The sequence below is a fragment of the Meleagris gallopavo genome, chromosome 3, assembly GCF_905368555.1.
Source record: "Meleagris gallopavo chromosome 3, MGAL_WU_HG_1.1, whole genome shotgun sequence".
NCBI classification, from domain to species: domain Eukaryota; kingdom Metazoa; phylum Chordata; class Aves; order Galliformes; family Phasianidae; genus Meleagris; species Meleagris gallopavo.
In genome coordinates, this window is record NC_139406.1 from 36,544,438 (window position 1) to 36,570,482 (window position 26,045).

General features: G+C 37.8%; 1 protein-coding gene across 4 annotated transcripts in view; it reads right to left on the reverse strand.

Moving 5' to 3' along the window:
- ZNF236 (zinc finger protein 236) overlaps positions 1-24,355 on the reverse strand; it is a 68,267-nt gene extending 43,912 nt beyond the window's left edge. For 3 of the 4 annotated variants that reach the window (XM_085220660.1, XM_085220657.1, XM_085220656.1), the window contains exons 1-8: positions 24,020-24,355; positions 14,559-14,701; positions 13,012-13,176; positions 11,178-11,356; positions 7,687-7,811; positions 4,893-5,065; positions 2,605-2,751; positions 1,320-1,391 (exon numbers count right to left, since the gene is read on the reverse strand). In XM_085220660.1, the coding sequence (XP_085076786.1) occupies positions 1,320-1,391; positions 2,605-2,751; positions 4,893-5,065; positions 7,687-7,811; positions 11,178-11,356; positions 13,012-13,176; positions 14,559-14,701; positions 24,020-24,080 (1,065 nt within the window). In that variant the 5' untranslated portion in view covers positions 24,081-24,355. Of the gene's footprint in view, positions 1-1,319; positions 1,392-2,604; positions 2,752-4,892; positions 5,066-7,686; positions 7,812-11,177; positions 11,357-13,011; positions 13,177-14,558; positions 14,702-22,855; positions 23,612-24,019 lie in introns of those variants that run through there. The other variant, XM_085220659.1, reaches the window with a different exon arrangement.
- Between the last annotated feature and the right edge of the window lie 1,690 nt (positions 24,356-26,045).

Below are 26,045 nucleotides of genomic sequence, written 5' to 3' on the forward strand. Positions count from 1 at the left end.
TGTTTCAGAACACATATTGCTTGTTTGTACCCTAACTCACCAAGTAATCCTTATCTGTCTGTACCATTGATTTGTCCTCTTTACAAACGACAACTTTTATATCATACAGATCAATGATGATTTTATATCCAAGTTGCTGATAAAATATTAACTTCTGTAGTGAAAATTATTAAGTCCCAAGGGACTCAATCAGAAACACAGTAACAGTGGTGACTCCCTGTAAATCCTACTGAAAATTTCCAGGAAGTTTTACTCACTCACAGTGCATAGCATTAAATATGATGTACCATTCCATTTGAAAGTGGAAGACATTTTTGCTTTTTATAAACTTCAGTCAAAGAAGAAAAAGACATTAGCATTAAGGGTGCAACAAGAAAACTAGCTCTACTTACAAAGTAAAAAGAAAAGATGCTACATACAAGAAAAGCACTTACACATTTTTTTTAAAGCCATGTGTGATACATCATACAGTTCCATGGAAGAATCAGAGCATTCATCCTAGTCAACAAATCAACAGGAACTGTACATAAACAAGCAAGCTGTGTATCTGACAGCATGGCAAAAACAGGTTTTACACTGAAGGACATTAAAGGAAAAATATTTGAAAACATAAGGCAAAATTACTGTTGATTCATCTTAATTTAGAAGTTTATTAGTTTTAGGTGATGTCATATACTCCTTTTCCTCAAAATTCCTATAAATGTTACAATTTATCATTACTTCTTTTTAAAAATAGAAGGTACCCTGGCAACGAGAAAGAGAATTCCAGGTTCTTCTATGCTGAATAGGAGTGAGGCTCTTCCCTCCCTGGTTTACTAGAAATACTACACGTAAGTTGAAGCAGATTCTGCAAAACTGCATACAAACCACTTGGTGGCCCAGTAGCTACTAAGGCATACTTTTGAGAAGATGCAGGCTTGAAGACCCTAAGGCTAAAAATGAAACTGGAGCCAGCACTCTCACTTGCTAGGGAAGAATATCAGGCAGTTCTTGGAGGAGGGAGCAGTTAGGTACCGGTTGGGAGCAATGGATCTATCAATGGGATACACAACAGCACTTGCCACCATTCTAAAGAACTAAAATGCTCTGATCAGAATTAAGAGCTTAAAGCTGTATAATAAATTTGGGAATACAATCCATATAAGATCTGTTCAATTCCTAAATACCCAGGTTGCACTGATCAGGAAGTCTGCCTTCATGTATTAGTTGATGAATCTATCACAGAGGACAACTGCAAATTTTTTTCACCAAGAAGTTGACAAAGTCTGTGAAAGTTCCACCATGTTTTTAGCTTTGACAAACAAAAACTCTATACTTACGTTTTTCCACTTATTATCAACAGGCTGCAAAAGATTAGCAGGAGATGTTGTTAAAGGCTGGGTGACAGAATCCTACAAATAAATTTTAAAAAGTATTTTAAGACTTATAACACCAGGAAAAAAAAAAAAAAAAAATCAGCAAAAACAGCAGAAGTATCAGTTCCACAGTTCATTTTCCCCACAATATGGGCTAGGGACAGAAAAAAAAGGAGACTATGGAAAAAATACGATTGTGCATGGAATCACCACTGTTGCTTCATAGTTTTATATTCATCATATAAACACAAATTACAGGAACTGGTATCAGTTTCACCTGAGCTACAAGCACAGATGCTGCAGAAGACAATAACAGCCTTACAGTAAGTATATTTTACAAGATGTACCTATGTATGAGAATAATACGCATTCTTCAATTCAAGTGACTTCAAATTTTGGAATGTATATACTAAGGACAATCACTGCTCATCCTCACATCCATATCAAGGGATGGCAGAGACATACCACAGACTTCAGAACAGGACAAGTACAATGGAGATTAGTTGTTAGGGAAGCTCTGCAAGTTGAGACCAAAATGAGGAAGACAGTTCTTAATCCAGAACACTAGTGCTACCACCTTTCTACAGCAATAAAAAAAATCCATCAGTAAATCTCTGCAACTTCAGATACTAAATTAAATATAAAAAGAGTTTAACACTCTTGCAATATGAAATACGTCAGTCAATTTTGTTCTACTTAGTAAGCTTACAGGCATCTCTTTTTAAGATTAATTCTGTCTCTTCTATTTTGCTTATGCTATACTATAGAGGTATTCCTTTCCACTGCCTTCATGCAAGCAAAGATGGATGCATGAGGCAAAAATTATGGCAACACTCTTCTCTAATACCAATATGTAATTCAAAAGGAAAATAATCGATCAAGCTAAACAAAGCAAGAAAATCACAGCTGGTCAGAGAAAGGAAACATTTGTTTGTAGGAATTTTTTTTTCCATTCTTCCAGTTAGTTTTGTTACATAGAGAGGAAACTTCTCCTTTCCACACAACCTGCACGTACCAGAGCTATACTTGAATTAGATGTAGAATAATATCGTCACATTTTTATCTAAACCCTCAAATTATAAATGCTGGTATTCCAATATGCAAATTATTATTTTTTTTTTAAGAGGCAAAACTTCAACATAAGAGAGATCAAAACTAAAAAGAACTGTAACCATATGAAGAATTACTGGTTAAAACACAGACCTACTTAAATGCTTAAGGGGATTTTTGTGATTCAAGTGAAGCTTACCGCTGTAACATGAGATACATCCGTTGAAGAGCTTGCAGAATTCTGTGGACCACCCATGTGCATCTTGCTGATATGTGTATTTAAACTACCCAAGCTTTTGAAGACACAGCTACATTCTGTACAGTTGTAGGTAGGGCCATTCTTTACCTTCAGGAAAAGGAAAAAGTTGAAGTACATTTTCCCTAAATCTACCCAATTTTTTAAACCATTATTTATCCAACTAACAAACATACACTGCCATTATAAGAGACAAAATATTTTATTTCCCCAATTTACTGATATTCTGTTACAGAATCAGTTTGGTATCTTCCTGCTATGAACTTAACTGTGATCTGCCTGCATTACTCACCTCCTATTACTGCTTCTCAATGTTTAAAAGCACCAGAGAGAAAAACAAATGTCATCTGGCATATGAGGCCTCAAGATTTCTCTTTCCTTACTATTTGCTACTATTACATACTTGGAAACAAAACCAAAATGCATCTTTATCAAATAAGACACGCTTGAAAATGTAACAACATACAAAATGCAAACTAAAGTTAGGGAAAACAAAGGGAAAAAATGCTAGTTAAAAAAATGCATCTTCTGTTTATTATTTTTTTTTTTTTTTTTAAACTTTTGTAAAAGCATCTGACAGATTTTAAAGAATAAAACCTGTTTTCCAGGTTGTAGTAAAAAGATAAGATAGATAGGGCCAAATGGCCATGAGAACTACATGGAAAAGAAGTGGTGATGAGCAGAGAAGTGTAATGTACAGCTGGAACTAAGAATGTGATTGGCAGCAACTCAGTTGGGATCTCCAGGGAAAGGGGTTGAAGAGACACATGAGGTCGTTAAGGCAATTAAATTTGCAGTTTTTAACCATCCTCACTTCCTGCTCCTCCTCAGTCTGTCATACAGCAGTAAGATATAATGCAGTATTTTCAATACTGCAAGACAAAGTCTTCAAATGAAAATATGCTGTGGCTTGTTATGCAATATGGAACTCCATATTAATAGAATTAATAGAGTTCTGCATGCAATCTTGAAGAAAATACAGTGACAGAAAGAAAGAAAAATAAAGTAAATTTAAAAAAAAGCAGCCAACAATTCAAAGCAGTAACCACAATGTAGGCTCATCACGCAGCACTACACGAGATGTGATGCAGACACAGCATTTATGACATAATGGAGACAAAAGTGAAAAATATATTTGACTGGATCCCCAACAACTCTGTAGTAATAAAAAAAAGCCAAATTATGAAATTAATACAGATGCAGTTTTTTCACACAGCAACAGCTATCAAATATGTATCATATATATGTTTAATATAATTAAGCATAATACAAAATACTAAGATGTTATATGAAGGACTGTATCCTAAAAATAAGAAACTATCACACTAAAAGACCCTTAGTAAGAAGTTCAATAAGTAATATTTATCACCAATGAACGTTTGAAAATGTGAATGTTCATGTCATACAGAGTTAGGAGAAAGAACAAAGATGATATTCGACATGCAGCAAAAAGAAAGACAGTTGCCTCTACCTATTTATACCTCCAAAATCAAAGCTAGGTCTCTTTTTATGAGTCCTGCCATCTACGAAACACTGAAATCAGAAAGATAATTACTGAAAAAGCTCGCTCAGTCAACGTTGCTCAGAAGACTACATTGCAATATTACAGCAGTGCCTTCGCTATCTTAAAATTTGTCTGTCACAAAGAAAAAAATATCAGCATAAAGAGGTCTATGATTTTTGTGGCTTAAAAAAAAACAAAACAAAAACTTATTTTGCAACTTTCTTCTTCCTGTAAAGGAAAAGCTTCTAAAAGGGGCTATAAAATACACTATTCAAAGACAAATATGAACTGTGCTTTATGTTGGAGTAAGCGGGTTGCTATTGGGCTTCAAATTACTCAACATTTTCTACTTTGCTGTTTATGGCTTACTTTGATCTGATTCTAGCCCTCAATCTCTTGAGACTGCCACAAATGCCATTTTTAGCTATTAAAAAAATCACAATTATGTTTTCATCTTTGAATGTTCTGAAAAAGCAATGGTAAATGAAGGCTTTGCTACTTAGCCTAAGAATCTGTTTATGCAGATTAAGCTATTCTAGGAAAGCTGAATTTGCAGGTAAAACCAACAAACCAATAGCAATACTACAACAGAAAATCTACATTGGCTGCAGAAAGCACCAGCGTGCACAGGAATAGCAAACAGGACATTTTAAATACTGAAAACAAAAGGTTAAAAACCAATAAGCAGTATATTAGTACCAACCACTTTATGAATAATTGTATTTACCTCTGAATGAACTCTCTGTATGTGTGATTGAAGATTGCCTTTCTGAGAAAAGGCAGCAGGACAAAAGGCACAAGCATGGGGTTTTTCACCAGTGTGCTTGATCATATGGGTCTGCAACGCCCCCTTCTGGTTAAAGGCTTTTCCACATTCACTACATTTAAACGGTCTTTCACCTAAAGGAAAAAAAAGTTTAAGGGGATTTCAACATGTCTTAGCAGTTTCCTGCGCGTATAATGAAATTTTATCAGCTAAAATCAAGTACTGCATACAGATAAAGGCATGTACGTAAATATAGGTTTAAAACAGAAACACATTAATAAGTGATATTTTTGTGAAGAGTGTTCAGAACAGCTTTCCTTAGTTCAGAAAGCTGCTATGTAAATGCACTGGAGGAAGAGAAATGTGAAAAGGCAAAAAACTTGACCACAAAAAATTCTTACAGAAACACTGAGAAAGATGTATAGCCTTCACCCTCAACGACTATTAATAGTTATTCAATTCATTGCAACCATCTGTCCCCAAAAAGTGAAGTCAAATGTTATTATTGTATATATATATCACTGTATAGCCTTGCTCAAAAACTAAAAACCTTGAATGTTCTCTTTCAATATTTCATTTAGTACAGAACACGAGAGAAGATTCTAGTTAATGATGTTTTGAGAATCTGCTGCTATTCCCTGATGTTAAGTGTGCTCAACATTGTATATACTTACAGTTATTTCCACGCTGATTAAACATAAAAAAATACTCCTCAGAAATCTTAAGTGATGAAACGTAATGGAACTACATTAACACATTACAAAGCAGTTATAAACTGACATAAAGCACAAAATCCAGTACCTTGCAAGCTTTTGTCTCAATTGACTCCTGGAAATCTCCACTGTAAACTCAGCATTTTTTTTAATTTTTTTTTTTTTTTTTTTACTTTAATGAAACAGTTTAACAGTGATAACTCCAAGAACCTGAAAAAATTTGCTACTTTGCTTTGCGTACTTCTATAGCAAAATCACTATAGACCTGCTACATCTGGCTAGAGGATGTGAGTAATAGCATGTGATAAATATCAGATACAAATAATTTAAATGAATATTTTATGTTACTTCTAATTATGTTGAGAGCTATAATTTGGCCTAGTTTAAAAAGATTAATTCTTAATTTCATTGATTGCAGAAAAAGGCAGTTTTCTGGAACAGGTTACAAAGAATACAGCAGTACCAAATCTTAAGGAATATACATTTTTTGTTTTATTGCCTTTGAGTTCAGATGATTTTTTTTTCAAGTCTATGGGTTTTAGTATGGCATTTTTCACATAGATTAAAATACTGAACATGTAGAGGCCCCAAGTAATAGGTATAAGCAAAAAAGAAATGCAATTATGACACCAGTGTATGCACTGCAATAGCACCACAGGCATGCTCAAAAGTAAAGGAATACATATTCTAAACTCTCACAAAGATTTTGTAGTACCTCAAGTAACTAAATGCCAGACAGACTGTGAATTTAAAGCAATAATATACTTCCAATTAAATTGTTATCTCCTAGCTGCTTGAAACTTAGAGTGACCCACGGTCACGTGCAGATGGGGACTATCAATGCTTTGTCTCCTGTTTGCATTCTGCAAAAGAACTACAAATGCTCTTCAAGTTTTTAAAGCTTCACAGAACTATCCTCAACCAACTGTAGTTTTGCCTCTACAATTCTGGTTAGAATAGGTATAATAATGTATCTACACAGACTCTAAAACAGTAAAACTGTTTTTCAATGACATTTGTGAATGTTATTTTGATGTAACCTTTAAAGCAGGTACAAGAGTGACCTCCTGTGTCATTGTATCAGGACTTAAAAAAATCTATAAAACTAGAAAAGATTCCTATGAAAGGGTAACACAACAGAATTCTATGGGAATTTTTATTTCTCTATTGGTCAATAGTAATTTCCACATACATTGACTCATCACATGATTGCCTGCACACATGGCTAGTGCAAAGAGCATTATGCATTTACCTAATTTACTACTTATATTAGCAAAAAACAAGACAAACAGCAATTTATTCACAAGACAGAAAACAAATTTTTCATCACTGGAGAACCTTCTGTGAAGGTTTGGTTTAAAGCCAAACTCATACTATATAATGTATGGCTGGTTAAAACTTTAGAACTAATCCCATAGTTCCAGGAACACTTCTTCCTCAACTTTTGCATTATTTTCTACTGTACATTTTCAGTTATTAATATTGCTTAAGGGTTAAACAAATATATATATTTACTATAGTAATTTAGCCAAAAAACTCTGCTATTCATTCCACAAAAGTAAACAGTCGCCTTCTTTGCTTCAATTATCAAAACTGAAGTCTAAGCTTACCACCTCCCAAGCTTACTTTGGGCATCCTGCACATGTCAGTTACAGTAAGTTCAGAATACATATAGCAGTAACTTTAAATACATCAATTAAATAAAAAAAGCAAGGCCACTATGTTAATAGCATTATTCACTCTCATAAGTTTCTACTGTTTTTGTGATGGTAGCTCTCAGAATCTGTTAGCAATTTAAGATCTTAATTAGAGCAGTAGACCAGCCTTGATCTAGGGACTCAAATTTTCTGGCCCACTGAAACTTTAGGTACTAAAACAGGTATTCTGTTAAAAAAAGAAAAATGAGTACCATGAAGTACTTAAGTTTTTCATAATAACAAGCCAAACATATTAACAGCGTTCCACATCCCCACACAGAGAAAAGTATTCAGCATCTCTCAGGTTAATGAAACTTTGTGAAATAATTATTTCCACAGTCTTACCTGTATGGATTCTAACGTGTCGAGTTAACTGACTTGGTTTCTGGAACGTCTTTCCACAGTGAGGACAGGAATAGGTGAACCCACTTCTGTCAATATTTCTGTTGTAAGATCTGGTATTTGATACCCTGTTATTAAAAAAAAAAAAAAGCTTAACATTAAAGTCTTATTTTGAAGGAGCTCATTTTACAGTTTGTTTTTTTTTTTTTTTAAACAAACTTGAAAAAGCGATGATGATATATATAGCATCAGCCATATCAGTGAAAATAAAATCTTGAATAATATTGAATGACCGATGGAAAGTACTTGGAGTACTTTTCTAGGCTGATCTAGATAGTACAAATAATCGTACAGTTATTTCAGCAATAAAATTGATAGATCTTACAGGTTCTCTAGAGAATTTCACTGTAAATTCAGCTAGAGTGACTTCACAACTATGGTTTCTGTGGGAACTTTCAACATTGCAAGCTCATTTCTGTTTCTTGCACACAGGAAAATCTTTGTTCTTAACTATGAGTGTCTTATGAACTACAGCACAAACACAGTTGCTTAAGTCTAACAAGAACAGGTTAAGGATTTAATATCCCAAGTACGTATCACGATCTCCAAAGCCACAGTAACAGATACGTAGACATGTAATTGATCTCTGTACAAATCAAACTAATCAATAATGTAGAAAAAGAGCAACTGATTTTACTGAGGGAGAAAAAAAAGTCAAAAAGCCAGGCGGCCCTAAAGACCATTACAACAACTCAATGGAAACAAGAAGGCAGTAAGTAAACCAGTAAGCAATCTACAGCACTCCGCAGTTTCCGTAATGCCTGAGAATTTACATCTATATGGTAATTCAGCTTGGCAGTTCTACCTGAAGGTAACCAAATTTACAGATTTAAATACCCAGTGTTTTCCTAAAAACCAGAGAAATAAGAATTAGCTAATATGGATCAGATGTGCAGAAATACACAAGCACCTTGAAGCACAAGCTGGTATATGAAAAACAGTAGGGAAGTTACAGTCTGTGCAGGAGAAAATCTACACTTCTCAAATGATGCATTTTTTTCCTCTAAGAGAATCCAGTGTCAATTTAACAGGCAGTACATTTTCTTTTCTAGTAACTTGAATTTTACATGCATTTTAAAACTTTTTTCTTTTTAATATTCTTGCAGAACAAGCAGAGTCTGGACAAAATTGTTACTAATCCATGTTAACTGCATCTACTAAAATTTACTGAAGTATCCAGAGTAAAATCTGCTAATGATTCAAGAGCAGTAGAGACAGCGCACCTCCACCACTAGAGGTGTTCAAGGCCAGGTTGGACGGGGCCCTGGGCAGCCTGGTCTAGTAGTAAATGGGGAGGTTGGCAGTACTGCCTGCAGCAAGGGTTGGAGCTTCATGATCCTTCAGGTCCCTTCCAACCTAAGCCACAATTCTATGAGTAGGATAGATTTTAGAAACCATCCTCCTTTTTCATCTCAGGATGGTAGATGGACACCAGCCTAATACACTCTCTGAGGAGAAATTACATCTGTTTAAACTATAGCTGCAGTATTTTAATAAGGAAATACAGTACATGCCTCCAACTTGGAGAACAGCTGAAGGGATTTCAGCATTTACAGATACTTTGATAATTTTAAATTATGACTTTGTAATAGTTTCCATTCAAATATTTCAAAGACAGAACAGACACCTCTAAGGAAGGGGAACTACATTCTATTTCTTGGAAAGAAAAAATTCAAAATATAAAAAGCCTTGTTTCCTTAACTCCTAAAAAATCCTTGAAGCTTATTTTACAATGAAAAGCAGGAATTAAATAGTAAGATTTTTACCTACATATATAGGTCCTTGAACCTTAAATAAATATGATACTGTATACTGTTAGGCTAAGCAGATGAAACATTAACTTCTCATACTTTCTCTGAACAATATGAGAGGACTGAGTCAAATGAAAATTCAGAATTTCTACTGAAGAACAGAAGATCAGAGCTATGTTAGCTTTTTGATGAAGCAGCTCCTGCAACTGGCTAAACTGGTTCACATACTCAAGTTGCTTTGTAACTGCTGGTAAAGGGACAGTAAATAAGTATTGTAGACAATAATTTCTTGAACATAAATGCAACGTGTCCACACCTGAATTGATAAATAAAGCAGATCTCATAAAAGGAGGCTCTAAATTAAAAAAAAAAATTATGTTCAAGAAAATGAAGATAAACAAATGTTGATGGAGCTGTACTTTCCTGCAAGACCAAAGGAGTTACTCTTAAAGAAACAATCTGAATGAAAGTACCAGAAATAACTCCTCTTCCTGTTTTGGCCATTAACCTGTCAAAATCGATGCTGTTATCAATTTTCTCCCTCTCTGTCAAGCAAAACTTTCCATCTTCAACATTTTTAAAAGTAAATTAAAACTACTCATATATCTCACATCAAAACACAGGATGCACAATACTCTCTCAAAAATCACAGTTGTTATTATAATCACTCATCTGTTTTTCTCATTATCCTAACTTACAAAAGAGATATCCACAGTAAGAACTTGCTTCTTGACTCATAATATACATTTATGCAAACGTATAACATAGCAACCCCATACTTCAAACTCTCAATTTACAGTTTGCACAGAGAAACTGCAATTCTTATTTAAACCCTCTGGAACATAACCAACAAGATCTCTCGACCTGTAAAAGCTACCTATAAGCAGAATAGGAAATGTCTGACATTTCTCATTTTGTTTTCATTTCTCCTACAGATTTCTTATAAAAATCTTAGGCTTTCTTAATACATAGTTTATATATAAAACTATATATATAGACTTTCTTAGTACAATTTAGTGTAAACTAAACCAACAGAAGTGTTTCTTTCAACTAACTTAATTTTCACCCTCCTAAGATGGAATCAAATTACACTGCTGAAAGAAGTTATTGAACAAATATTTACCTAAAGTAAGAGCAACACTTAATAGGGTTTTCTTTCTTTCCCTTCATTATGTGCTTTTTCACATTTGCAAGAAACTCATGGAAGTTCATGAAGGAGCTACTAGGAAAAAAGTACTAAACTGCAAGGAACAGTCTATTTCTTTGATAAGGGAAAGCATTAAGGTTTGCGTTACAGTAACTATAAAAAGTTACAGTAACTACATAAAATTAACATAGGTTTGCTTCAGTACTGCTCCTGGACTTCCAAATCACATGAACACACTTCAGAATGCAATCTGTACTAAAAAAAAAAAAAACACCTCATAAACCCATATGCTTAACTTGTATGCAGACAGACTATGCCTAGTACGAGTCTCTAAATACAAAAACAGCCTTCACAAATGATCACCTAGTTTAGCAAGGATTTACAAACCAATGCCATTTCAGAACAGCCTACCGAAGAAAGGAAACCACCAGCACAGGTTATGGTACTTTACTGACTGGAAATGCTACTCCTGCCTTCCTAACTATTAACCTTCAAAGTAACATCTTCTCATTTTGTTACAAAACTGTGATTGTCACCTTATTTTATAGTGAGTTTTCATATGCTCCTTCAGCTGTGAGGAAGTTTCAAATTCCCTTTTGCAAGATTTGCAGCTGTGGACCCTACTGCCTGCCAATTCTTGACGATGCTCTTCCATGTGTATGGACAGCTGACTCTGCAACGTAAATTCATCTCCACACTCTGAACAGATAAGATTCTGAAACAGATAATAGAGACTGATTTTTAAAAAGATTCACAAATACAAGTTCTGCTCAAGTAGGTGCATGCATACTTTTAAGGACTTCGACAGCTAGAAGCAAACACCAATAGAAGTATACAAGTGAAAAAAGTTTAAGCCATGTAATATAAATCATGAACCACTGCACGCTTATAGTAATACTTATCTTCTACAAAACTCCACCTGAATTGAACTGTGTATGACTTTGTAAGTAACAGCAACAAGCAGTTCAGTACTGTCATCTCTACTCCCTGTTTCTTTGGTCGTATCTTTCAAGATATACACCAGAACTTACCTCAGTGCTAGAAATCTACATAAACATTTGAGAAAAAAACCATCACCACCAAAATATTTCCTAACTAGAAACATTTTAACAGCAGATTTAAAGATTTTACACTTTTACTGGTTAAAAAGATACAGAATAATCTTTAAAAGTAAACCCACCACAGTCACTACTGACTTATCTTAGGCTATTCCCACAGACAAAACAACAGAAATAAGCAGGGACGCAGCAAGGGAAAGGAAGTGATAGCAAACAAACCAGAGAACACACCCCACTGCTAATTCAACTTCTTATATTGGTCATCCTGAAAAACATGCCAGGACCATGTTCTATGAACCACAGGGTATAGTTCAAATTCCAGTTCTCCAAGGACAAGGCCATATGCACAATCACAGGGAAAGTCACTCTTGCAATTCTCTAATGTTCATTTCTGTTTTAACACAGAATCTTATTGTGTTACAAGCAGGTATTCATTAGCAACTGAAAAGCATTGATATTTTTCTAAGTTCAATTTTTAAGCTGCAGACTGATTTTTTTTTTTTTTTTTTAATTGGGAGGCATCACAATCTATTCTTCTGACATCTGCACCAAACATGAAAATCAGAGTAGTTGAAGTGTAGAAATGAGTAACAGAAATCACTCTTAAGCATCTCCCCTTGCTGTTCAATTTTCTTATTCTAATACTTCTGGCAATCAAAAAATCAAGTTCCCCCAATAAATTAAACTGTTTGGTGTTATATGTTAACACCCCAAAAAGCACAGTCCTCTCATTTTAACTCAGTAGTGACTGCTTAAGTAAAAAAAAGAAAAAATAGGAGGTATCACAAAAACCAGCTTCATGACACAAGAAAGAGACTGCGAACAAGTCTCAGCAGTTAACAAAATATACTAACAAAACACAAAGTTTTGTTCCTAGTTCACAAAGACTAGGAATTATCTAACATGACATAAGCCATGAAAATGATCACACAGGCTGTGTGTGGGCCTATCAATGTACATAAAATGACCAAAATCACTCCAAATTAGAAGTATTTATAAATAACTGAGACAATGTTTAGGTAGGATTAGTTTTACCTATTGCACATTCACCAATTAATGATCACTGATTGTATATGACTACTACTGAACATGCAGAGATTCTGTAGGATAATGCAGAATTGGAACATTTGTTTATATCTGATATGTTAATTTCTACTACTATTAAAATAGTTTCCCCACTAAACATGCTGTGGTCTTTGTAAATTACATCATCCAGTCAGTCTTCCAATCTAAAATATATAGCTGAGAGATTAAGGACAACCACCACACATTCACCTTTCTAAAACTTAAATGATGAGATACAATGTATTACCTCTTCTTTCTCATGCAGCATTATATGAGCTTTCAGGCTGGCCACTCTGGAGAATTTCTTGTTGCACACAGGACACGTAGGATCTTCGCCATTGTGAGTACATTTATGAAGTGTCAAGTTGAATTCAACATTAAAAGACATCGAACATTGGTCACATCTGTGAGGCTGTTTGTTAGAAACCCAAAAATAAAGACAAAATTCAATCATCCCAGAAGTTATATATAATACAGATGACACATAACTAGAACTCAAAATTTTAAAAAACCTTAAGACCCCACATATAGCAATAACAACATATAATAGCACCAGTTTAAAATATTTCCTCTTCTTTGGGTTTCACAACTGGAAATGTTCGTGCTTTGTGTTCAATAGTGTTTGGGAAAAGAAAGCCTAGGAATTAAAGAAAGTGGGGACTCAAAATTGAGACTTTCTGAAGGCAATGAAGTTAGCAGGAGAAAAGAATAAGCAAGAGACAGATAAGTTTCTCTGCTTTAAAACTGAGATACTGAATTATCCTTAAACTTGATTAATTACTCAACTGGAGAAGAGAAGAGCTTAGCTTATGCTAGGATTCAGTGCTCTTCATTTGCTATCTGCACTACCACTTTCAGGTAGTGAAGGCAGAAAAGCTCTTTTGCAAGCATGGAATATAATAGCTTTAACCACATGAGCTTCCTGTTTTTATGGATCAGTTTTGTAACATGGAAACTTGGATTTTAAGAAGCGTTTGGACAACACCCTCACAAATATGATTTGGATTTTGAGGGATCCTGTGGGGAAGCACAAGTTGGACTCAATGATCCTTGTTAGTGCCTTCCAACTCGGGATTTTCTATGATGCTGTGATGACATAAGTAGCTCTCATCATATATTAATTAACATCCCTAAGTGTTTCCTAAGAATTCATTTACAACTGCAACTACCTTAAGCAGTACAAGAATTTTTCCAATCACGTGTGATGCTTTGTATAATAGGAAGCAAGGAAAAGAAATTAAATAAAATGCTTCAGTTTACATACGAAACCTGTGGCAAAAGCTCAATTTAAAAAGTCTGCAGAATCTTAATCAGAGATACATTTTTATCTCCTTCTTTCCCACATTTGACTTGGAAGCAACTGTCTGTATGAAATTAATCTACTGATTCATTTATACATACTAGGGTAAGTAGCCTGACTATTGAGAACCGACACAAGAGTCTAGCTGGGTCTAGATAATCAATACAATCATTTTATTTTTATTGCTAATGTGTAGAATCAGTTTGCAGATTCAACTAAAAAGATCCTATGTTTTCTTATCTACGTATCTTATAAGTTGAAGAGAACAACTAAAAATAAAAATTACTGAACTGAAAATAATTTCTTATCTCAAAGGAAACGTGCAGAGTGAAAAGAACAGCTTCATAAAACTCCCACGTTTCTAAGCAGTAATAAATAGTGATGTAACAACACCACCACCTGAAAGCGATATCTTTACTTCACTTGTCAGTATATGAAAGTATCAAGACACTAATATTTCCTAAGTTCACATTTGTAATTCACAAAAGTTGTACCTTGTCATTTTGCTCATGATCCCTCATATGGCGCTGGAACTGGGTCTCTTTTGGGAAAGACAGCAAACAGATCTCACACTTAGGGAAGCTGGATACTTGGTAGGGAAAATTACCGTTCTCTATATTCGGTGTCAGCACACCATCTACAAAACAAGCATGGAAACATGTTGTATGGAGCCCCATTCTACTTACTTATAAGGTACTGTAAATACAAGAGTTCTTCAAAGAAGAAACTTCTAACTCCTGCAAGGTTTTGACAAGACTGTAACTGCACTGGAACTTGAAGATCTCAGGCATAAAGCACATTGCTATTTCCATTCACACCAGATCACAGGAATACATCCATCCCTGTAAATGTCTGTTCTTGAGGACACAATCACCTTTTCCCTTGTAATTATAATCTATTTCCTTCTGTGCTTCATAAAAACCCATCAATTTTGCAACAAAATAACATGCTGACAAATACACTAGGGATGAGATTAAAAACACTGACAGAGGTTACTTTCAATATTATTATATCATCTGCTTAAAATGCAACAACAGTCAGCAGTTCTGCCTACCTGTGTTTCTGCACCTTTTCCCACCCTCAACTTCCCCCCTTCTTTCTTTTCCCTCTTTCACATCACTTAAGTATCTTTTGTCTCTAATATTTCCGGCAACATAAAATATTGTTTATTGTTGTATAACCAACACTAAAGTTTCAAATAGCTGAGAAAGATGTAATAAAATGCAAGTCACATGAATTCAAAGAAAATGGTTTTAATAGATCCAGTCCATACATACACAGTTTTCTTGTTCTGAATGGCCAGTGTAATACAGCTTTTGATACATAGGTTGGTATTTTGATACATAGGTCAGTATTCTCTCAGATTGAAGAAGTCAGTTCTATCAGCGTTTTCTTTTATCTCAAATATTTAATAGGAAAAAAAAAAACCCAACCAAATAGAGAACTCAAAGGTTCCAAGTAACACGAACAGATTTTGCACTTAAGACCATACCATATTGTGAAGTAAGCTATCTTCATGCAAGTAAAACGTTAAGGAAAAACTGGCAAGAGGTCCTTCAAAGCAATATTAATAAAACAAAAATAAAACTCTGACTCACGCTGCAGCTTGAGGACACTAAAGAGAAAAAAAAAAAATCACAATTCTGCTTCAAACATTGCCACAACTCAAAGTGAATCAACAACAGAATGCAACAAGATGAAAAAATAAAAAAAGAGAACACTGATTTCATTATCTTGTCATGCAAGACATGATGCTTTCCCTTAAAATTGCCAACGCCTCTCTCCATGTTTGTAAGAACGAGGCACGGGAAGAAGCAACACAGCTAGGAATGTACAGCATCCCATTTACATTTCCTCTAGGAGGCAAATTCATAGTGAACTTGTGCTCAGTACTATTCCCACCTCCAAGCCCTCTATCATTTAACACATCATTCACATGGGGAAAAAGGAAAACAAAAAAACAGTACCTTATGCCCTGACCGCCTCTTCTTCCTACTAAAATCCTCAGAAATAACTTTAGAACGCTTGTAGTTAAGGAGGCTCTTCATAATGTTTCAGAACACGACAGTATCAGTGAGAAATCATAACTGAAAACCACAGCCTGGGAACTGATATTTCCCATTGCTGGGCTATCCAAATCACCCAGTTAACTTTCACTTTGTAGAGTTAGTTTTCACATAGTTTGGTTACAGACATGATAACATAAGTACCACAGAAGTTGACCATGCATATGTCTACTGCATGCTTTAAAGAACTCCTTGTTGTAAATTCACAGTATATGCAGACAGTATCAGTAATACTGGCATGACATGAAAAAATAAATAAAAATGAAAATAAAAAAAGAAGCAAAAGGAAAATTTACTTCCACACGTGGACAACATGGAAACTTAACAAAGAAAACTTTCTTCTATGGAAAATGGAGTTCAACCCAATGAAGGCCTGACCTCTCTTTTAATTGAGAACTGAAAAAATTCTCCGTGAACCCAAGAGATTATCATCTTTGAGCATTCACTTCTGAGATCAAAGAGAGCAGATAGCAGACTAAAACAGTGCTGCAACAACTGAGCAAGCAGAAGTGTAACTTTCATGCAACCAAAGGCACCAATTTCCCTGCAGTCTGAGTCAAAAAAAGCAACATGTTCATTCCTGTGAGTAACTAGTAACTAGATACCCAGTTAGTCACTTTCCAGGTCAATAGTATTTATACACTTTTTTATATGTTTTTACTAAGGCCTGTATCATATCTGCATCAACCAGAACATTAATCTACAGGCAATACATCTTCTTTAAGAATTCACAATATACGATGGAACCGTATATTAATTAAAAATTGAACATCTTGCAGCAGAATTTCATAGGAAAGAATAGAGAAACGGCCTTAACTTTGGTAAATCAGCAGCTCAGCATATCACAGCCCACACAGAAGTGCCAAGAATTTCTCAAGAGCGAGCGCAAACCCAGAGCTGCCTGGGAGCTTTCCAGCTCCCTAGAGGCCCTCATACTCCCAGGAGATAGAAGGCACGCACTTACAAAACTCACTGCTTTCACTGTAACATCTCCAGCGTTTCTCTTTCAAAGGAAACCTTTGTAACTCTTTGCAAAGCCAAATCTTATGATCTTATGATTATATCTTTCATAGTACCTCAAAGAGCAAAAGGAAGAAGCCTGGGGTGTCAGGACTGGACCTGAGACTCAGCGATTGGACTGCACAATACATTTGAAGGAGGCTGCTTTGCAGAGGGCTCCTACTGCAGAAACGCATCAGAAGGCCTTAGGGATACGGTGCTGCCAACAAATTTAGGTTAGATTCCAGACATCTCCACTACTGAAGATGAGCTGAATGTTGCCCTAAGTAGTTACAGCCAGTATAAGCAGAAAAACAGTCCCATTTGGGCTTAAAAGAACTTAGCAATTGTTTCCACTTCTAGCCAAAGAAAGGACTGAGATCTAATGCAGATTAGAATTAGAACATACTCATTTCTTTTCTTCCTTATCACTCTACCTGAAATACCTTAGGGGAAAGATAAAATTATTATAATCTTTTTTCCACTTATATTCTCACTAAAATCCTGTTTGTCCTCTATAACCAGCCAAACACAGGATGTTTCTAAGAGCCGCATAGCTCCTTTCTATTAAAGACACTGGTCGTGACTTTTTATTTCATTCTTTTAGTAATGAAGGAAGCATTCAAAACAATATCCCCACAGAAATCCAGAGATTTGAAAACAGTAACAAAATGTTATGGATTTCGAATCAGAAAGACAAAAACAGAAAAGACATTGTCAATAAAAGTAGTAACAAGTGAGATAGACTGTAACTTTCCAATCAGGCAATACAGACTCCAGGTATGGTTTGGGGAAGTTGTCATTTAGATATGAAAACGAAGTAAAACCTTGACAACTTTTTGTGCAAATAATTAATAACAAGATAAAGACAGTTCACACTGGTATGTCATCCTCACAGCAAGTCAAAGTATTAACTTGCATTACCATATTTCTGGGAAATCCTCAATAAAATCCAGGTTTACTGGATTACTTCAAAGCAGCAACACTTTTAAATGTACCATGGGCCATGAAACAAGGCCAACACTGACAACTACTGAACCAAATTTAAAGGTCCGTAGCTTTGAAGACCCAAAAATGGTGATGATGCTAACCCAGCAAGTCAGCAATAGCATACAGATAGAGTTCCCTGCTTACCAAAGGAAAAAAAAAATACAAATACTGACGCAGATGATAAAGCATCTGATTGTCACAATTAGAAACTCTAACATAAATACTCAATATGGTGCCTAAGCTCCCAGAAAAATGTAAATATTGGGTACACAGATTAAGCCATCTGTTTGTCTTAGATATACTCTGTCCAGATGACAACACAATTCTGCTGTGTGCTAACAAAGATACGAGACCACTATTCAACTCAACAAAGAACTGAGTTTGATTTCCTTGAATATCTCATAGAGAATTAGGTGAACTCACTAAGCATATCACTTCAATAAAAAAATCACGTGAAGACGTGGCATTCTCCTGCTAGAAAGCTGCTATTTATTGACGTCCCATAAACATGAACACATACACACACAAGGCACGAAGTGAATATCAGACTAAACAAATGCTCTGAAACGTTGCTCTCAGATCTGCATACTTCAACAAATGATAAACCTTACCGAGCAAAGCTGAAGTTTAAACCACTGTCATTTGTTTACATTAACCGTATGGAAACAGTGCAAAAGCTTTAATGCATGAATGCAATTTCAGTGTTTCTCTAGTGATAACGTAAATCAATTCCATCATAACTGGAGACAGACAGCTGCCTATCAATACAATCAAACTGAACAGGAAGCATCCAGCTCATTATGCACTACTAAACAAAGACTTCTCTTTGTATTCTTGCACTTTTTCCATAGTGCAATGCTAGGACAGAAGCAGACTTGGAAAGTATCAAAGATAACAAGTTTTTAGCTTAAAGACAGACATAAAGACGGAAGAGAAGGCTGCGAGGTGATCTGAAAGCAGCCTTTCAGTATCTAAAGGGGAGCTACAGGAAAGAAGGGGACTCTTTAGCAGGGTCTGTGGTGATGGAACAAGGGGAAATGGTTTCAAGTTCAAAGAGGATAGATTTAAGTTGGATATAAGGAAAAAGTCTTTTACAGTGAGGGTGATGAGGCAAAGGAATTTGATGCCCCATCCCTGGAGACTTTCAAGGCAAGACTGGATCAGGTCCTGGGCAACCTGATCTAGCTGTGGTGTCTCTGTTCATGCAGGGGAGCTGGACTAGATGGTCTTCAGAGGTTTTTTCCAACTCTAAGGATTCTGTCATTCTATTTGAGCATTCTGAATGCTACAGCCTTCAAGTTCTTTGGAAATGTTTTGCCCCACATGGAGCATCAGCCATGAAGTTTTGGGTAAGCTCAGCTATAGATCCCTGTGATACTGCCTTCGGAACAATTGACTTCAGTGAGTCAGCAGGCAGGTGCCCTCTGCCCTAAGCCACTGATACAACCTCAGTGCGAATGGAGGAAGACAGAATTAGAGCATTCCTGAACATTTCTTCCATACGTAAGCAGCACTGTGCCTCATGGCAGAACGCAGTTCTCTGTGCAAGGCGCAGATGGGCTCATTCAGCTGTAAACACGGCACAGCCTTATTACATCTCTAATAGCTTGCCAGCATCAGGCTAAGACAATTCCATGCAACACAGCCCATGGAATTTGTCGATGAAAATCTGCAAATGAAGTTACCTGGCAGCTGGCAAGTCTAGGGATGCAAGGGTTCGACCCTATCAAAGCTTATTACCTAATTTATGAATTTAAAAAGAAAAAAGAAAAAAGAGGTAGAACAAAAGACCAAAACAGGGACAGCAATATTGACATTTCCTCATGCCATGCCAGAAATCACAATAATGAATAATGATACATGAATCATTAAAACATTTTGTTTAGCTCTGCAATCATGAAAGAATTGGATTTATTTAAACTTAACTCAGCACTTTCTTCAACAAAAACAACGAATAGTAATTCTTCATGACTCCTGATGGGAAGAGCAGGGAGAAGGCTCAACTCTCAGCCCATGCACTGGACCAAAATACAGAGACCAATAAGGACCTGCCATGTATTTTAAAAGGTAGCTTTCATTATTTTTGGTCAATATTCAACCCAGAATTTAAGCAGTACCAGTACAGACATTCAGCTCCCAGAACCACACTGCTCAGAAGGATGTTCAGATGCCAGTTGTCCTGTTTGTCAACACAAAGCAGCCACCTTTCTTTCTGGAGCACCCAGGCCTCCCCAACTTTCATGGCCACGCTGCAGGTGGCAGAGGAGCCTGACACGACACAGAACGAACAGCTCCGTTGTATCAGGTTCAGTGCAACCAAGACAGCACTGGGTTTGGATGGGATAGAGTTAGCGTTGTCATAAGCAGCCTGTATAGTGCCATGTTTTAGACCGGTGACAAAAACAATGCTTATTGCACACCGATGTTTCATTCCTGTTGCTGATAGAGCACGAATGCAGCCTGCTTCTCTCTCTTCACCCCCCAGTGAACAGGAGGCCAGGAGGGGACAGCTGCCAAGGGGATGGCCATGCCATCCAACAGCATGCTCAGCAGAAAAAACAACTCAGGGCAGTCCTTCCAAGATGGTTAAGCATCAGTCTGATCGTGACAGGCGCTGAGGGATTGCCTTTCATAGCATTTCCCCCCTTCTTTTTTTCCCCATCTTCCTTCATTTACTGACGTATCCTTATCTCAAACCACAAGCTTTTTCTCACTTTTGTTCTTCTAATTCTATTCTGAAGAGAACTGAGGGGAACGTGAGGTTTTCAGGCCAAGGTGAAAAGGATCACATAAATAGCCCACATTTCCCTAATCTACACAGGTATACAAAAATTGACATTTCCTTAACCAAACTTGATATTTTTATTAGATGTTCAGGTAAATACTGCTACATTTACTGCCTAATATTCTAAAATAGAAATTACATTTTTTGGATAGCTGCATATTTGACACCAAACTAGAGCTTTTCAGAGGTTTGCTTTTACACAATTCGGACCTTGACCTATGTCCAGGCACTACACTGCCAATAGAAACTTAAGAATGAACCAAGTAATTTGCAGGTGAACTTCCCTCTCCCTGAGAGAAAGCACGACCCAATCACAGCAGAAAAATTCAAAAAGATCTGAGAGGTCTGAAATAGAAATCTCATTGTATTTCAAAACACTTAATGCATAGGAACGAATGAGGTATGAAGGTGTGAGTGTAATTGCAATAGGGAACAAAATAATGAGCACCAGAAAGATACAGAGAAAGGCAAAACAGGGTCCGAAGTTAACACACAGACAGAACTTAAACACAGGTTATTTAACTGCTTCAATTACTGGGGAAAAGGCACAGATTCATTACAAATATAGTGAGGAACTAAAGAACACCAGGGCAATCTACGGCTATCTTCTTCCAGAAAAACCCAACACACCCCTCATGCATAAGCTTAGATTTGGTACTTGCTGTGGAACTCTTTAACTCATGCTAGAGAACTGACAAGTAGCAAAAAAAATACAGCCAGCTCTGCATAGGCAGACTTTAAGCTACACAGCCTTCTTTACACTTCCTAACTTTGTGTTGTGCCACCCTTCACCTGTGAACTCTGTTAAACCTTATGCCCTGTGAAGGCACAAAATACTCAGTATGGAACTCAGTTTAAACCTGCACGAAAGTAATTTAAATATAGCACACACACTCCAGGCTCAAAAATTGAGTGCATCCCACAAATAATTAACTTTGCTGAAAATTCACACAACCTACAACTCCAGCAGTCCAAACTCTACAGTAGGGGTTACCTAGAACAATAGCAGTCACACATGCAATTCTTTCCCAATTTCTTTCTCAGGTTAGAGGCTACACAGAAACCTCTATGAATGTGTTACCTAGTATGCTAACAGCAGTTATACACTGAGCAGCTCACACTTCCTTAAAAAAAAAAAAAAAAAAAAAAACCTACATAGAAAAGCATACTTTCCAATGCATTATTCTTGCTTCAACAATATTCAAGACCTCATTCCAAAATTTTCAGAAGAGCAAAAGCCAAGTCCTGCCATATGACTGTCTTAGGATTTGCTGTATAACTACTGCCCAAATCACAGCAGATTCACTCTTGAAGTTTTTTGAGGATCATTTTCTATACTTCATTGACCTCACATGAGATGTTAATTTGAACAGTCCAATTAACTTAATTCAATAAACTTAAAAAAAATAATAAATCACAAAATAGATCCAAGAAAACATTACTAATACAAACAAAAAAGTTGTTTAAGAATAGCAGCTACCGAGGTCAAGATATTATTTTTACTATTTCTGCGTATAGTTCAGATTTCCATTTATCACCTCTAATTTTCCTAGAACAAAGAGCATAGCTAATGTTTGACACCCCTGAATTCAAAGTAATCAGAGAAGTTGCACAACAAAGCATGACTGATCCACCTTCACTTCCTTGCAAACGAAGCCATACTGCCATACACATACAGACTGCACAACTACAGAGATCAGTTTCTCTCTTTCAGGAAAGACACTCAAGTACCAGGGTAAGAATTCTTTGGGCAACACTGATAAGGAAGAAAACCTACACATGTACAGTTTCCTAAGCAAAAGACATGACATCTATTTTGCAAACAGCTGTTTTCCTAATAAAATTTTTCCCACTGAAGTGGAAGACTGTGGGACTCACAACCAGTTTTCCAAGTTTGTTAGCCTGTGCCTGAGTGGGACAAGGAGCCAACTGTCCTGGGAATATTGTTTACCTCAATTCAAGCTGTCCTGTTTAGCCAGTTTCTTCATTCAAGCCTTTTTTTCAGCCAAACATAAAGGCAGAAAACATACTACAGTTGACAACACTGACGATGCTGATTCCTGCAGACTGTTGAAGTCTCCAGAGCCCAGAATATTTGCTTATGTGGGGCAGAGTCCTTGCAACTGCAGACTGCACGTTTCTGAATTCCTGTGGGAGGCCCAGACCCTGTAAATCTGAACTGACATCTGCAAACGACCCCATGAAACAATTTCATTAATAAGCTAGCAGGTTTCTACTGCTTAAAATACAACGTATGATTGGACTAGCCATCAATCCGGCAACTCCTTATAAACACGCATCTTAATATTGGAGAAGTCTAACATCAGGGCCCAATTACGAGCAAAGTACAGCCATCAGGTGCCGGTTCTAGACGCGGGTTGTCTCAGACTCAATCCTCCCCCATCCACAGCCCGTGCCATCAGTGCAGGAGCTCATAACTGCCAGCAGTCCGCGGGGCCGATTCACAGCGCAGGGCCGTGCCCCGTAACGCGGGTAGGATGCACCACACAAAGGCCCCACCGAATCCCAGCTCTCAGCCCTGAGGCTCTGTCAGCAACCCGAGCTCAGCACAGCGAACCTGCCCCGGGGCGTCCACACGGCAATAAAACAAGCAAGAAACGACGGAAAGCGTGAGACAAACTCGTACTCGGTTGGGAACACGGCAGGTCTGCTTTAATACGTAAGCTCACAAAGAAGAATTTTAAAGCCTCCAAAAAAAAAAAAAAAAAAAAAAAAAAAAAAAAAAAAAGGCCTCCTTCCGGGAACGAAGCCGCCCGCAGCCCTCCCTCAGCTCTCCCCACGCACACCAAGCACGGAAGGCTCCCCCCCGCCCTGCCCCGCTCCTCCCGGCCGGCAAGCAAGCAGGCAGTGCGAGGCCCGCGCCCAGGCCCTGCCTCCTGCCCGGCGCCAGGCCACGGCTCCGCCGCCTCCGTATCATTCCGCAGGGCCGGGCCGCGCTGCCTTCTTCCCCTCCCCTCTCGCCCATACACCCGCACAATAGACCCGGCCTTCCCCCCCCTCGCCATATCCGGGGACTATATGCGCAACCCGCGGAGGTTTCCCCTCTTCTCGCCGCTCCCGGCCGCGCCCCGCTCTACCCACCCGCGCCATTTACCTGCCCGGGCGCCGGCCGTGCCGCTGTCCCCGCTGGCGCTTGGAGGCCGCCCCCTCGGCATGGCGGCCCCCTCCCTCCCCCCGCCCCCCCCCAGCGCGCACGCACACACGCGCACACAGTACACACACACAGAGCCACGAGCAGCGACGGTTGGCGGAAGGAGGAGGAAGAGGGGGGCGGGGAAGAGAAGAACGGACCCGACCCTGCGCGCCGACCGCGGGGACACGGCGCCCTGGGAGCACACGAGGCGGGCGTACGGCGCAGGCGCACACGGGCCCACTGGGGATGTGCTGCGGTGGGAAACGGAGAGAGGAGAAGAAGCGCACTCACGGCGAGGCCGAGCGGCGCAGGCGCGTTGAGTGGAGGAAAGGGGAGCTGGGCGCGCATGCGCGGGTAGCAAAAGAGTGCCGTGGGAGGGGGCGCATGCGTAGAGGGGGTAGTGGTGGGGGTCTGAGCGGGGTTCGGGTTGTGAAGGGTTACCGTGGAGGGCTCGTGGTATTAAAGTTAGAGAGGAGATACTTCGCTGGTATCTCGTTCCAGCTCTTGTTGGCTTTTGCTGCTTCCAGTGGAACTGCTGTGTTCTCTGTTAGAATTCGTAAAGCTTTCATTAAGCTTTTTTCGTTATCTGAACGTTGTGGCCTCTTTCAAATCTTAAGGCTTTCAGAGTTAGATTCTCCTTCTGCACCTTTTAATTTCAAGTACTCAAAATAGGTGTGTTTTCACTCAGAGGGCTGTGATACTGCTGCCCAGGGAAGCTGTGATGCCTCATCCCTGGAGGTGCTCAAGGGTATTCAGTTGCTCAGCTGTTGAGATGCTCAAATTCTTTTTGCTACATTCTAGGATATCCCTCTTTTCCTCCCCCCACCCCATATGGCCAACATATGGCCAGTTTCTTTATTTCAGCCCATGTAGTGTTTCAGTGGCCTCTATTAAAATGCGTTTAATATCGCGTGGGCCTAGTTGATTAAGCAAGTTCAATGTCCCTGTCTTCATCACTTACTGCTTTTATATCATTTTCTGTATTTCAGTATTTCTCTGGAAATAGAATTAAATATGTACTTCAAGTCATTGATCAAAATTAAATAGTAGGCAAGGTACTGGTACCTGTAAACTGTAGCAACATAATTTTATTTACTGTTTTTGTTTTTTTTTTCATCATCAAGTATTGATAACACCTTCATAATTCTTTTATCATCTTCTGTTGGAAATGTATGGAGCTGTTTTTTTGTCAGCAATTAATTAAATGCTTTTCAAATATCTCATTAAATTACATCTGAATACTTGCCTTTAGCTACACAATTTAATCATATCAAGGAGAGAAATCAGCATTTTGGAATGTGAGTTTTCATTTCTTCCTGAAGGCTGATTGGATAAGTGCATTTAGAAAATTTCTTCTTCTGTCTGCCAATGGAAAAAAAAATAAAAAATAAAGTACTGTATTTATTTATTTATTTATTTATTTCTGCAGAAGTGCAGCATTGATGCATAGATAGGGAAAACGAGGGTTGCAACTGCTGTGACTCTTGCCTGGGGCTCCTTGCAGCTGTCAGCTTGCTGGGAGCCCAGCTGCACACCGAAAAAACGCGAAGAGCAGCAGTGGCCTCTGGTGGTGGTAGGCTTGTTCTGTGCTGAACGTTGTTACAGTTGTCGTTTCAGCAGTTAAATACAGCCTACAATTCCATGGGATAAGGCAGCATCTGTTCACAAAATTTCAGTTAGTCCCTAAGACAGGATTCTCAAACAAGGATACCCAACTGAATTGCTATCTTAAAAACCCTTTGCACAAGCTCGTTATTCCAACTACTATTTCTTTTTCCGTTCTAACTTAGCTGTAGGATTATCTGTATTGTACGTGCGCTCTGCATTAGGATTAAGCACTTTGAATCGTGAGTTCTGTTGCAGTTTTGCATGGAACTGGCATGTACTTCACATGAAAGAAAGCAGGACAGTATGTGCAGCACCTTCTGTTTGGACTGATATTAGCAAAAATTGTATGCCATTTTTCAAGTGTAATGCAAAAGGCAAG